The 12,164-nt window shown below is 43.4% G+C and overlaps 1 protein-coding gene across 2 annotated transcripts in view; it reads left to right on the forward strand.

Annotated features, from left to right (window-relative positions):
- The window catches only part of PTPN18 (protein tyrosine phosphatase non-receptor type 18), a 39,030-nt gene that overhangs the window by 10,950 nt on the left and 15,916 nt on the right, over positions 1-12,164 (forward strand). For both annotated transcript variants that reach the window (XR_012084071.2, XM_072991301.2), the window contains exons 4-10: positions 699-794; positions 2,092-2,130; positions 2,300-2,368; positions 4,644-4,706; positions 6,130-6,272; positions 7,336-7,402; positions 9,103-9,180. Coding sequence is in view for 1 of the 2 variants with exons in the window: in XM_072991301.2 (XP_072847402.2) it covers positions 699-794; positions 2,092-2,130; positions 2,300-2,368; positions 4,644-4,706; positions 6,130-6,272; positions 7,336-7,402; positions 9,103-9,180 (555 nt within the window). In the remaining variant the exon portion in view is untranslated. The remainder of the gene's footprint in view (positions 1-698; positions 795-2,091; positions 2,131-2,299; positions 2,369-4,643; positions 4,707-6,129; positions 6,273-7,335; positions 7,403-9,102; positions 9,181-12,164) is intronic.

Here is a 12,164-nt window from a genome sequence, read left to right on the forward strand (position 1 = left end):
GTGGGTTTTAAAAGACTTGCAAAGTATTGTCAACAGCAAGGTTAAAAAAAGAGATAAAGGAGATGTTAATGCTATGTCCCTTCTTTACAATTCAAGGCAGGAAATGTCCTTTTCTTAAGCCCTCTTTCACCTGTGGTGGGTGGGGGAGACTGTCTCCTTCTGAGCAATATATTAATATTTTTGTGGCAGTAGTGGCTGCTACTGCTGATTCACTGATATCCTTTAAAAAATTTTTTTGTTAAGGGTACAAGCACAGTGGCCATGATGTGTCCACAGCTCCCAAAAACCCAACTCCTTTGCAAAGGAAATGAATTTACTGCAATGCTCACACACGTTGAAACAATAAGGAATTAAGCAATACATGATCGGTACATTTTAAAACAGCTCTCACAGTGGGGAGGAAATAAACCGATCGCCAGGCCAAATGAATCGATGTTAGTTGTGCATCATGTGAACGGAAAATTTCGACACGATCCAAATAACAGCCAAAATAGTATAACTGGGGTTCTTTTCGCAAATACGATCAAGCTCCTAAACTGGTTTACCACCTTTTCCTTTGCTTCCCCAGCTGGTTGGTTGTCTGTGAAAATGCATTTCTCCATCACAATTGTATGGGGCATTGTTCAGCACAATTATAGGCTACTGATTAATATTTGTCATTCTCTTCCTCCTCATCTTTCTCTTCCTCCTCCTGTCAGGGTGTGGACAACAAGAGATGTTACATTGCCACACAAGGGCCACTTCCACATACCGTTCTTGACTTCTGGCGCATGGTTTGGCAATGCAAAGTGAAGGTAAGTTGTATGGCAAGTTTGGAAATGGATTTCAAAGCACATGTGAAAGCAGACGCAATAGGTTCAAACAGATGTTTGAATGTTCAGGGATCTGGTAATACTAAGCTCAGTCAGTGATGAGTTTGCTGTTGCAACAGACACGAAACCAGAAATGAGATTTGAGAGGTTTCAAGAGTTTGCAGATATTGGGGTTAGGTGGAGACCTGGTAAGTATATGTAAAGGGTCAAGCCCATTCCCAGCTAGAAATCTGTTGAAGGAGGACTAGGCCGAGCATTTGTTTGTCATTTGGGAGAGAAAAGGGAGAACCAGCAGGAGAAGAGAATGGGATGCCATGCATAGCTCTTAACAGCTTATAACAGAGACTGGAAACATTTTTCAGCCCATGAGAAGAGTTGCTGGATCCTCATTCCACATGTGGGTGGGACTGAGAGTATGAGCTAGGTCAGAGCAAGTAAAGCCAAAGCCAAGTCACCAGGGGCAGATGTCATTCTTGCCTATTCAGATATTTTCTCACCAAACATACAAAGCACGACTCAGAGCTCTGCCCAGGAGTAAATTCTAGAGCAACTATTTTCTAGATGATGCCTGATTAGTTACACGCAGCAGCTTTCCTGCCAGCAAAGCAAAGCGCATTTATCTGGAACATATTTAAAGTTGAAGTATGCTCTGAAGTGTGAGATATAATATTAAATGTGCTCTTATCTTGGATCCAGTGATCAGAGAAAATAACAAAAGAAACTAGTGAACTCAGTGAGGATCTTTGGTGGGCTACCTCTGGCCCGTAGATTGGAGGTTTCCTCCTCTTGTGCATATTGTATTCTAAAAGAGGGCACCATCAGCTGCCATCCTCAGGAACACTCCTATTAACAACACGCTGCAACATTTTGTTGTACGTGTCACTTGCTGGGCAAGTAATGGGCATGCCTCCTATCTATTGGCGTCAGCTGTGATCGACAGAGAATGTGTTTCGCCCCTACTCTGTTTCTGACTCTTGTGCTTTCTCCCGTAAAAATGAGTGGATGGCATTTGTGCTTCCATGTGAAAAAGTGAAGTCCTGCACTTTGGGATGCTGCCAAAGTAAAGCAAAACCTTGCCTCTCCCCCGCCTCCCCTGACCTTCGCTCAGAACTGTCCTGGAGAAAATCCTCACCATTCATTCGTGTGTTCTCTTCCCATCCTGCTCGTATTAGTACAACAAGGCATTGTAGCCAGCGCAGCTTTTACAAGAGTGGCCTCTCTCAGAGTGAATCAAATGTCTCCGATTGCTCTTCCTTCATGGGGTTTCCTTTTGTTGCAGGTGATTGTCATGGCATGCCGGGAAGTGGAAATGGGCAAGGTGAGAGACCTCTGTGGTCAGGGAGTGAGTGACATCAGAAGGCAGGAAACAACAACCGTATTTGCCCATCCTGACCTTCCCTTTTTCTGTAGGGGACAGTGCCATCATCTTTCTTTCAGAATCTTGGTTAACGTTTTGTTTTCTTTCTCCCTTTTCCCTCCCACCCCAGAAAAAGTGTGAGTGTTACTGGCCTGTAACAGAGGAAGCTGTACAGTTTGGACCGTTCTCTGTGGCACAGGTAAAGTGGCTGTGGTTTGAGGATGGTGGCAGACTGGTTTGAAGGGCCACGTTGCAGTAATGAATCTTGAAGCAGAACCTCTTTTTGTGACAGTCTCCGTAGCTACACTCCCAAGGAAGGTGTGGAAATGTACTGTAGACAGTCCTGTTGATCCATCTCTTTCTTTCTCTCCCTCCGTCCCCATCTTCCTGTGTGTGTGTGTGTGTGTGCGTGCGTGTGTATGCTTAATTTCTCTGTTACAACATGTACACACACTATCTTATTGTTATACCCCATTATGTCATTTCTGATTTATGGGAACCCTATGAATTAGTGGTCTCCAAAAGGTCCTTCCATTAACAACTGTAAGCAGCTGAAGACCCCAGAGTTTTTGGGATGTGCAAATGATGACTGAGCCAGGGACACCTCTAAGCACAAGTCAGCCAAGAAAAAAAACCTATTCTTTTATGGAGGATCATTTACCTTCTTGGCAAGCCAAAACCAAGAGATTATCTTCACTTTGGAGCACAGAAACAGTTTCCAGTTGTTACTAGATGAGGCATAACTGAACCAGAACCCACAAAGATTCTTGAAGACAATCAAAGGTGCATAGAACTTGCACAGGCAAAAGCAGCATGAAGCACTTTGATGTGAAGCATCAGTTTGTGGCAGAGGGAGGAACTCCTGGAATTAGACTACTGCTCAACTGAAGAGTTGATAGCTGACACCTCTCCTATTACAAGTCAATTTTTCTAATAAGGACATGCTATCTTATTTTCTGAGTGAGAAGTATGGAGATGATTCTGTTATAAAGGAGGAAGTGTGTGCAGATAATTATTCTGAGGCTCAAAGGACTGAATGCACAAGTTAATGTCACTCATGTACCAAGCTGAATTATCCATTCAGTCATATCTGACCCTTGGCGGTTTCATGAGCCAGCTGTCTCCATGATTTCTGATCTTGTACAGCTTCTTTCAGCTGCTTCATATTTTGGCCGGTGTCTGCTTTGAATACATCGAACCTACACGTTCTTTGGTGTCCTGGTCATCTTTTACCACTGACCATTCCAAGCATGACGTCTTTACTCATGTACCACTGCATGCTTAATCTGCAGCCGAGGGTGTGACCACACAGGAGGAAAAATGCAAATGCTATAAAGTTACACCTTGGCAGTTGGGTTTCCCTGGGTAAATTTGCTTCAGTTGGCCACACAGGAGTCAGAAGAGAGGGAAGAGTAAATTGGTAATCCTTCTTGTTTGCAGCTTGTTGAGGCAGCAAGAGACATGACTGCATCACAGCTGCCTTAACAAGCTGCAAAAATTTACTTTAACAACCTGTTGATAAGCAATTTCCTCCCTGCTCTCTGCTGACTTCTTGTTCTCCCCCCCCCCTTTGGTCTCCAGCTGCCATAGTACTCCAGTGCTTGCACTATCTTTTTAAAAAATTGACTGGGAGACAAGGATGTTCAGTTGAGAGGAAGCAACTCCCTCCACCTGGAATGAGGAAGCTGGAAGAGCCAGCTTCTGGTTGCACTTTCAGTATTGACTCAAGAGATCATATTGTATGAACGAATGTGAATGCATTTGATTGAGGGGGGAAAGTAGACGCCCCAAGAGCAGAATAAGTACAGATTGGAGGGTGTGGGAATTCCAGATGGATTCACATTGATCAGTATATTGTGTAGGAAACATAAAATAAGGCAAATCAAACCATCCTGGTCCCATAGCTTTACATTGCTTTAGTCACCCTGTGAGTGAAATGTCTGAAGAGAAGAAATTCCTGTTGTTATGTAGGCTCTACAGACAAGCAAGAGTCCTGGAAAAACAGGGCTCGGGTCAAGGTGTAAGAAAGAGTGAAGGGAGAAAGGAGGGGCTAGTTGTTTCTCTCTAAAAGCACAGTGGGGTAAATACAGCTAAATACCACTTGTGTCAGCTGTGGTCACAAGCTGAGACTGTGTGTAGTAGGGGAAACCTGCTTCTTTTGGTCTATTCTGCACCCACTTCCACTCAAATTACTATGCCTTCATCTTCAGTGAACGTCTTCATTTAGCAAAAGGGCTGAGAGGGTGGTCAAAATTCCTGAGACCTGCCACAATGAAGAATTGGCAAGGTTGCACTTGTTTAAGGGATATGGAAATGTGGCAGGCAGCGAGGCTGAAATTAAGGTGGTCATGTAGTCCTAGCTGCCAATCACAGACGGCTGGCACTAATTAGAAGAAGGAGAGACCTCCTCAAATCCTAAACCTGGGCATTATTTTGACTCGTTGTACTGCCCTGTGTTCTTCTCTCTGCCTTAGGTTAAACAGCAGGAGCTCAATTCTGATGTCATACTGCGGATGCTTACTCTGACATTTCAGCAGGTAAGGATATTATTTTGCAGTCTCCCAACGGGTATAGCTGGACAAGGGCCAGGGGAGGGAACTTATATCCCTAAACCTAACCAGATGCTGCCTTCTCCAGTCTCCCACAAATAAGCTGCTGGTGCTTGTAGTGGAAGCTGAAGAAAGAATAAATAGGAATCACTGTTTTCTTCTCTATGTCAAGGCGGAAGGCCAGGCTTCTACACTGTTTAAAGCAGTGGTTCTTAACCTTTGTTACTCAGATGTTCTTGAACTGCAACTCCCAGAAACCCCAGTCAGCACAGCTGGTGGTGAAGGCTTCTGGGAGTTGCAGTCCAAAACTCCTGAGTAACCCAAGGTTAAGAACCAGTGGTTTAAAGCACTGATTCTTAACCTTGGGTTACTCAGGAGTTTTGGACTACAACTCCCAGAAGCCTTCACCACCAGCTGTCCTGACTGGGGTTTCTGGGAGTTGCAGTTCAAAAGCATCCGAGTAACAACGGTTAAGAACCACTGGTTTAAAGCCATCTCTAAGACCAGTTTAAAATTAGGTGAACCTCTGAGATTTGAAGACTTTGACATGGGAATATGGTGTCAGAAGCAGCAAACCTAAATGGGTCTTCTTATAGACCTTCCGCTAGGGAACAAAATGAAGATAATTCTTCTCAGAGGTAGGGTCATGCCAGAGCTTAGAAAGTTATTTTGAATACCTGACACGTTAGCAATGGTATTAAAAAATAATAATTCTGTAGTAACAAGCAGTGTCATCCATTCCTTTGTATATGGGAAAACATAGAGCACGAAGTAATATATAGCATTGCTTGTTAGTACAGTATTACCAATCTGTTACTTTTAAAGTGCTTTTAATGCACTTTTAATGTCTACAAATTACTCCAAAGAGTGCAAAAATTAGCATGTAAGTCCATGAATAAATATCGCTTGTTACATGCATGCATACATGCATGCAAAAATAACATATGAGTGTTACTGCTAAGACATTAAACATTTGACCATTGTTACTCCTTGACCTTCCTATGCCCAGAATGCCAGATTACGATTGCTCGGTTGGAAGCACACCATCTAATATGCTTGGGAAAAAATTGATTTAAACATGTCATGTAAAGGTGTTTTCAGCTGTGGAGTTTTTAAATCTACTTTTCTCTACATTAAAAATATATATTGGGTAATCAAAAGTAAAATCTTAATCCCAAACAATATGCATTTTTCTTCCTCTTCTACAAATGGTTCTCTTTTCAGCAACCACATTCAGATGTGACACAAATGGCCCAATGGAAGCTCAGAGGTGGTTTTTAGTGCTTTTAATGACTTCCATCCAGTGAGGCCTCCCATTTTACAGAACCCTTGTGCTTTATGTGGACCAATACGGCACAGGGAGCAGAATGAAGGAATCATTTTGTTGATCGCTGTCTTCTCCCCATTCCAGGAGGAGCGAGTTATTTCTCATTTTCAATATGTGGCTTGGCCAGACCGGGGCATCCCAGATACTTATGGCTACTTCCTGGACATGATTGAACATGTGAGAAAGAAACAAGGGGAGGACACTGCACCCATCTGTGTGCATTGCAGGTAAGGGGCACCCTAAGAACACAAGCCTATATAAAGTATAAGGAGTCAACAACCTGCTCCTTTTGGGCTGCATGAGGCCCTTCACGTGAAATAATGCAACCAAGTGTGTTTAGGCCTCTGTACAAGTCATTCCCCGTCAGCCACTAGATGCAAAGGAAAGGGAGAGAACATAGATATGATCCCAATACTGCTAAGTGTGGACCTTATTACACCAAAGAGGATCGCTTTAATAGGTGCAATCTCCCTTAAAGTGACCCCTCTATCTGTCTGGGAGTTGTTCTAGCCTCCCCCCCCCCAAAAAAAAGTAGAAGCCCTACAGCTAGAGCAAAAAAGTCTAGCTTGGGCAGAGATCAGGGTCAGGCTGGAAAATGTTTCCCCAGGCCTCATGTGGTTGCCAGGAAACAGATGGCATTGGACTGCTCCACAAGCATTCTGAACTGAAACCTGTTTCTCCGTGTGATCAGACCCAATGCTGGAGGTTGAGAAAAGGGGGTGGACTGTCCTCCCTTTGGTTCTGTGCACTGTCCCTGTTGGCTAAAACATCCCCACTTGCCCCGTACAGCTTCTGACCGATTGCAACAGAAAGAGAAAACTTACTCCATGGAAATAAAATTCCCAGACTATCCTAGCCAGCATAGGCACATAGTCTGGGATCTGTAGTAAAATAAATAAATAAACCATTCCTCATTTCTACAGATTACACTGGATGAGGAACCCTAACCATGTAGGTGCCTGTGACCTTCACCCACCAATCGGTGTGACCTTGGATCTGGAAAAAAATGTTTGCATTAAAAAGCTGCCAAAATCTCATGTTCCTGCAAGCCTCTAGGAGGTGGGATTAATTTATAAATCACTTTCTGCAGCCCATTGTTGCCTTTGCTGAGTGGAAACAGGGCACACATGAAACTGACATTTGATTCTTTGGGCAAAGATCGTGTGCCTCTGATGAGTCTCAGGTCTGGGTATTCTGGTCCAAAAAAAGAAGGTAGCTTTTTCAAGATCTGTGTTATTTTGTAAATAGACTTTCGGTCACCACTGTCCCCCTTCCTCCTTTTCTCTGCAGTGCTGGCTGTGGCCGAACAGGAGTGATTTGTACATTGGAATATGTACGGCAACTACTGATCAAACAGGTATTTGCTGTGCAAGGAGATATGGACTTCTGGGTGAATAGGAGATGTGTCTGTCTGTCTGTCTGGTTTCATCTGGCTTGTTTCTATTGTTGTAATTTTTGAGTTGGACTATTAGATCTGTGGGAAGATCCGTTTGTTAGCAGAGTAAATGTTCCCTGTGACATTTAAAACCCATTTTATTGATCTGTTCTCTGGAACAATAAACTAGGCAGAGATTAACCAGTTAAAATTAGGTAGAACACCATGTCTCAAGTCCTGTTGGTGGGGACTGGGGAACAGAGTATGCCTTCAAGAGATGTTAATAACTTGAAAGTTTAGAAAGGCCTGGGGGTAGAAGATAGGAAGTATATACATCCATCTTCCACTTCCTATCTTCTACCCCCAGTCCTTTCTAACTTTCAAGTTATATATATATATATATATATATATATATATATATATATATATATATATATATATATATATATATATACAGTAGTTGGTCCTAGTAAATATATATACAGTACATATATAATATTCCTATTAAATATATGTACAGTATATATAAAGACGGCAATAGGACAGTGAGAAATAGCCAGTGAAAAGGACAGATACAACCTACTTGTATTCCCATAATGCCCCTACTAGGCATCCATGGAGAGATATACACGAAAGCCAATGCTCCACAAGGCTCTCCCAACAGCTTTGAGGATGTCAAATCTAGCAGAGCTTCCTCCAAATGGATGCTCTTGAGATGGATGGAGCAACAACTCCCATCATTCTCAACCACTGGTAAACTGGTGGTGATTCATGTTCAGATGTTGTTTGGTCTTCCCGGGTCTTAAGGCAAAAGTGCTTTGGGCTGAGAACTGTGGCTCTTCCTAAGTAATCATTAAGATATTTATTGTTCCTAGTAAATGAATCCTGCTTCCCTTACTCTTGCCCCCTCAATTCTTTGAAATGCCTTTTAGGGTGACTTCATAGATTTTGTTTTAGAAGAGACGGCTGTATTAGTCTGCCCTGGTTTACCAGGTAAAAACACACACGAAAATAAAAAGAAGATACAAACACTGTGGCACTTTAAAGACTAACTGCACTAGTTTAGTGTGCACTTTTGTGGCATGCATCAGGAAGTGGACTTGTCCACAAAAACACACATTGAAATATAGCAGTTAGTGTTTAAGGTGCCACAAAGTTTTAGTATTCTTAATTTTTTCTTTTTCTTTTTGCCTGATATTCATAGATTTACTTGATTGATATGCCTCCTGTTTCCTAGAAAGGAGACCTCAGGTGGCTGTTCAGAGGGGGGGGGGAAGTACAGGGTTAGTGCAAGACATTGTCTGCTGGAAGTAGGGGGGGGGCAAAGGAAAAAAAGACCTCATCCCTCCATATACGGAATTTTGTTTCAACATTGGTGAGGAGGCAGTTTCCTCCATGACAACTGAGGTGGGGAGGCAACTTAAAGCATGCAGGACAGACACACACCATAAGGCCATCTCATCCCCCTCCGTGACTCCCCGCCTTTCCCCATCACCGCAGCCCCAGTCGGACCCCTCACGCTGCCTAATGGTAGAGCTGGCCCTGCAGGACTGGAAGGGTAAAGGAGAGTAACACTCACAGGAACAGGAACAAACCAAAGCGCATGGTTTGAAGTTTTTATGTCATGTGAGAGCACGGCCACTGTACTCCCAAGTCGCCAGGTTCCCTCCTCTGTTTTTCAGCGAATCCCTCCCCATTTCAGCATTTTCGATGTGGTCCTGGAAATGAGGAAGCAGAGACCAGCTGCGGTTCAAACGCAGGTAAGCTTTCTGATCTTGAAAGTCCACCTTTTGCTCTCTGAGGCAAAAACAAAAGAGAATGTAAACAAGCAAGAATATGCCCTCTCCCTTACTTCGTAAACTGGAACTAACTGGACTGGTTGAGCATCACCGTAGGCAATTCAGAGCATCCCAAATATGCACAACACCTGAGGGCTGCAAGCTAGCTAAGGGGGCAGAGTGCAAGTGACAGGGATGACCAAAGACATCTCATTGCCTGAGGTAAAGAAATAAGAAGGCATATCCTCCTGGTCCAAATACAAGAGTTAATTAGACAGGCAGTTGAATATTATTATTTATTCTTTATATTCTAGCAATGGAAGGCAACAGACTAATTTAGGAGTCACTGGTCAGGCTGTTAAGCACACACCTGCTTCTTCCAACACCTTGTCTCCCTTATTCTGCAGCCTGAGACAATAGCCCTGCTCTGCCTTTTCCAGAGCTTACAAAAGTTACTTTTAAAAATGTATAACTCTGATAAGTGCCCCTAGACAATGTGGCTAATTTTAAAAATTAACTTTTCCAAGTTCTAGCCCAATGTTGGGTTGGCTTGAGTAATTTAGAGAAGCTATGGGCTATGCCATGCAGGATCACACAAGATGGACAGATCATAGTGGAGAGTTTTGACTAAACGCGATCCACCTGGAGCAGGAACTGGCAAGCCACTCCAATATTTTTGCCAAGAAAACTCCATGGACAGAAACAAAACGCTAAAAGATATGACGCTGTAAGATGAGCCCCTCAGGTCAGAAGGCGTCCAACCTGCTACTGAGGAAGAGTGGAGGACAAGTAGCTAATGAAGTGGTTGGGCCAATGCCAAAAGGACGCTCAGCTGCGGATGTGCCAGGAAGTGAAAGGAAAGTCCGATGCTGCAAAGAAAAATACTGCATAGGAACCTGGAATGTAAGATCTATGAACCTTGGTAAACTGGATGTGGCCAAACAGGAGATGGCAAGAATAAACACTGATATCCTGGGCGTCAGTGAACTATAATGGATGGGAATGGGCGAATTCAGTTCAGACGATTATCACATCTACTATTCTGGGCAAGATTCCCATAGAAGAAATGGAGTAGCCCTCATAGTCAACAAAAGAGTGGGAAAAGCTGTACTGGGATACCATCTCAAAAATGATTTCAATATGAATCCAAGGCAGACCTTTCAACATCACAGTAATCCAAGTTTATGCACCAACCACCAATGCTAAAGAGGCTGAAATTGACCAATTCTATGAAGACTTACTCTTAAAGAAGTGGGAGTGCCTGATGACCTTATCTATCTCCTGAGAAATCTGTATGTGGGACAGGAAGGAACAGTTAGAACTGGATATGGAACAACTGATTGGTTCAAAATTGGGAAAGGAGTACGGCAAGGCTGTATATTGTCTCACTGCTTATTTAACTTATATGTAGAATACATCATGCGGAAGCCTGGACTGGAGGAATCCCAAGCCAGAATTAAGATTGCCAGAAGAAATACTGTATCAACAACCTAAGATATGCAGATGATACCAGTCTGATGGCAGAAAGTAAGGAGGAATTAAAGAACCTCTTAATGAGGGTGAAAGAGGAGAGTGCAAAAATGGTCTGAAGATCAACATAAAAAAAACTAAGATCGTGGTCACTGGTCCCATCACCTCCTGGCAAATACTGTAGAAGGCAGTGCCTTTATGAAGGCAGTGACAGATTTTACTTTCTTGGGCTCCATGATCACTGCAGATGGTGACAGCAGCCCCGAAATTAAAAGACTCCTGCTTCTTGGGAGGAAAGCGATGACAAACCTAGACAGCATCTTAAAAAGCAGAGACATCACCTTGCCGACAAAGGTCCGCATAGTCAAAGCTATGGTTTTTCCAGTAGTGATGTATGGAAGTGAGAGCTTCCATAAAGAAGGCTGACTGCTGAAGAATTGATGCTTTTGAATTGCGATGCTGGAGGAGGCTCTTGAGAGTCCCTTGGACTGCAAAGAGAACAAACTTATCCATTCTAAAGGAAATCAACCTTGAGTGCTCACTGGAAGGACAGATCCTGAAGTTGAGGCTTCAATACCTCTGGGTAATGTGGGCGGCATATAAATTGAATAAATAAATAAATAAAATAAATACTGTGGCCATCTCATGAGAAGAGAAGACTCCCTGGAAAAGTCCCTGATGTTGGGAAAGTGTGAAGGCAAGATGAGAAGGGGACGAGGACGAGACGGCTGGACAGTGTCATTGAAGCTACCAACATAAATTTGACCAAACTCCAGGAGGCAGTGGAAGACAGTAGGGCCTGGTTCATGGGGTCACGAAGAGTCGGACATGGCTTAACGACTAAAGAACAACAACAACAAGGGTTGGCTTGCCTGGCAGGCCCTGTACTATGCAAAGCCATGTCCAACACCATTTTATTACTTGTTCACTGCACTTCCTAGTACTTACATCCTGCCCTCTGGGACTAAAGCTGCAATCAAGTAAGTGACAGCAGCCGTGTAGCAACACATGAACACAAGTGATACTTGCTGGAGATCTATGGGGAGGGCGGGTGCTTTTTTGCTGCCATTTGTGTAGCATCCTAATGCACCTTATTATAAACCTCACAATTTTGTTTTGTTTTATCTGATACGAAAAAATGGCTGCTATTGCCATATGATAGAAATTAAAGGGGCACCACAGGAAGGGGAGCTAAAATTGTGTATCTCTAGTGGAGTCAAGATCAGATGTGGGCCCCATGAACTATTTTCCACAGTTTACTTTATCCCACAGAATGTGGTGTCAGCCACTGAGCGCTGAGTTAGCCACTAACTACGCAGCCCCACCTGCTTACGTGCATACCCTGCCCCTGTGTGACACTAAAGCCGGCACATGTTGTTGGTCTGGAGCTTCCAGCAAGCCTAACCAGTGAGGAATTATGGACATTGTAGTCCAGCAACAACTGCAAGTTGCCCATCCCACACACTAGAGTGCAACAGAAGGCCTTTTGAAGGATT

The sequence above is a fragment of the Pogona vitticeps genome, chromosome 2 (assembly GCF_051106095.1).
Source record: "Pogona vitticeps strain Pit_001003342236 chromosome 2, PviZW2.1, whole genome shotgun sequence".
Lineage (NCBI taxonomy): Eukaryota > Metazoa > Chordata > Lepidosauria > Squamata > Agamidae > Pogona > Pogona vitticeps.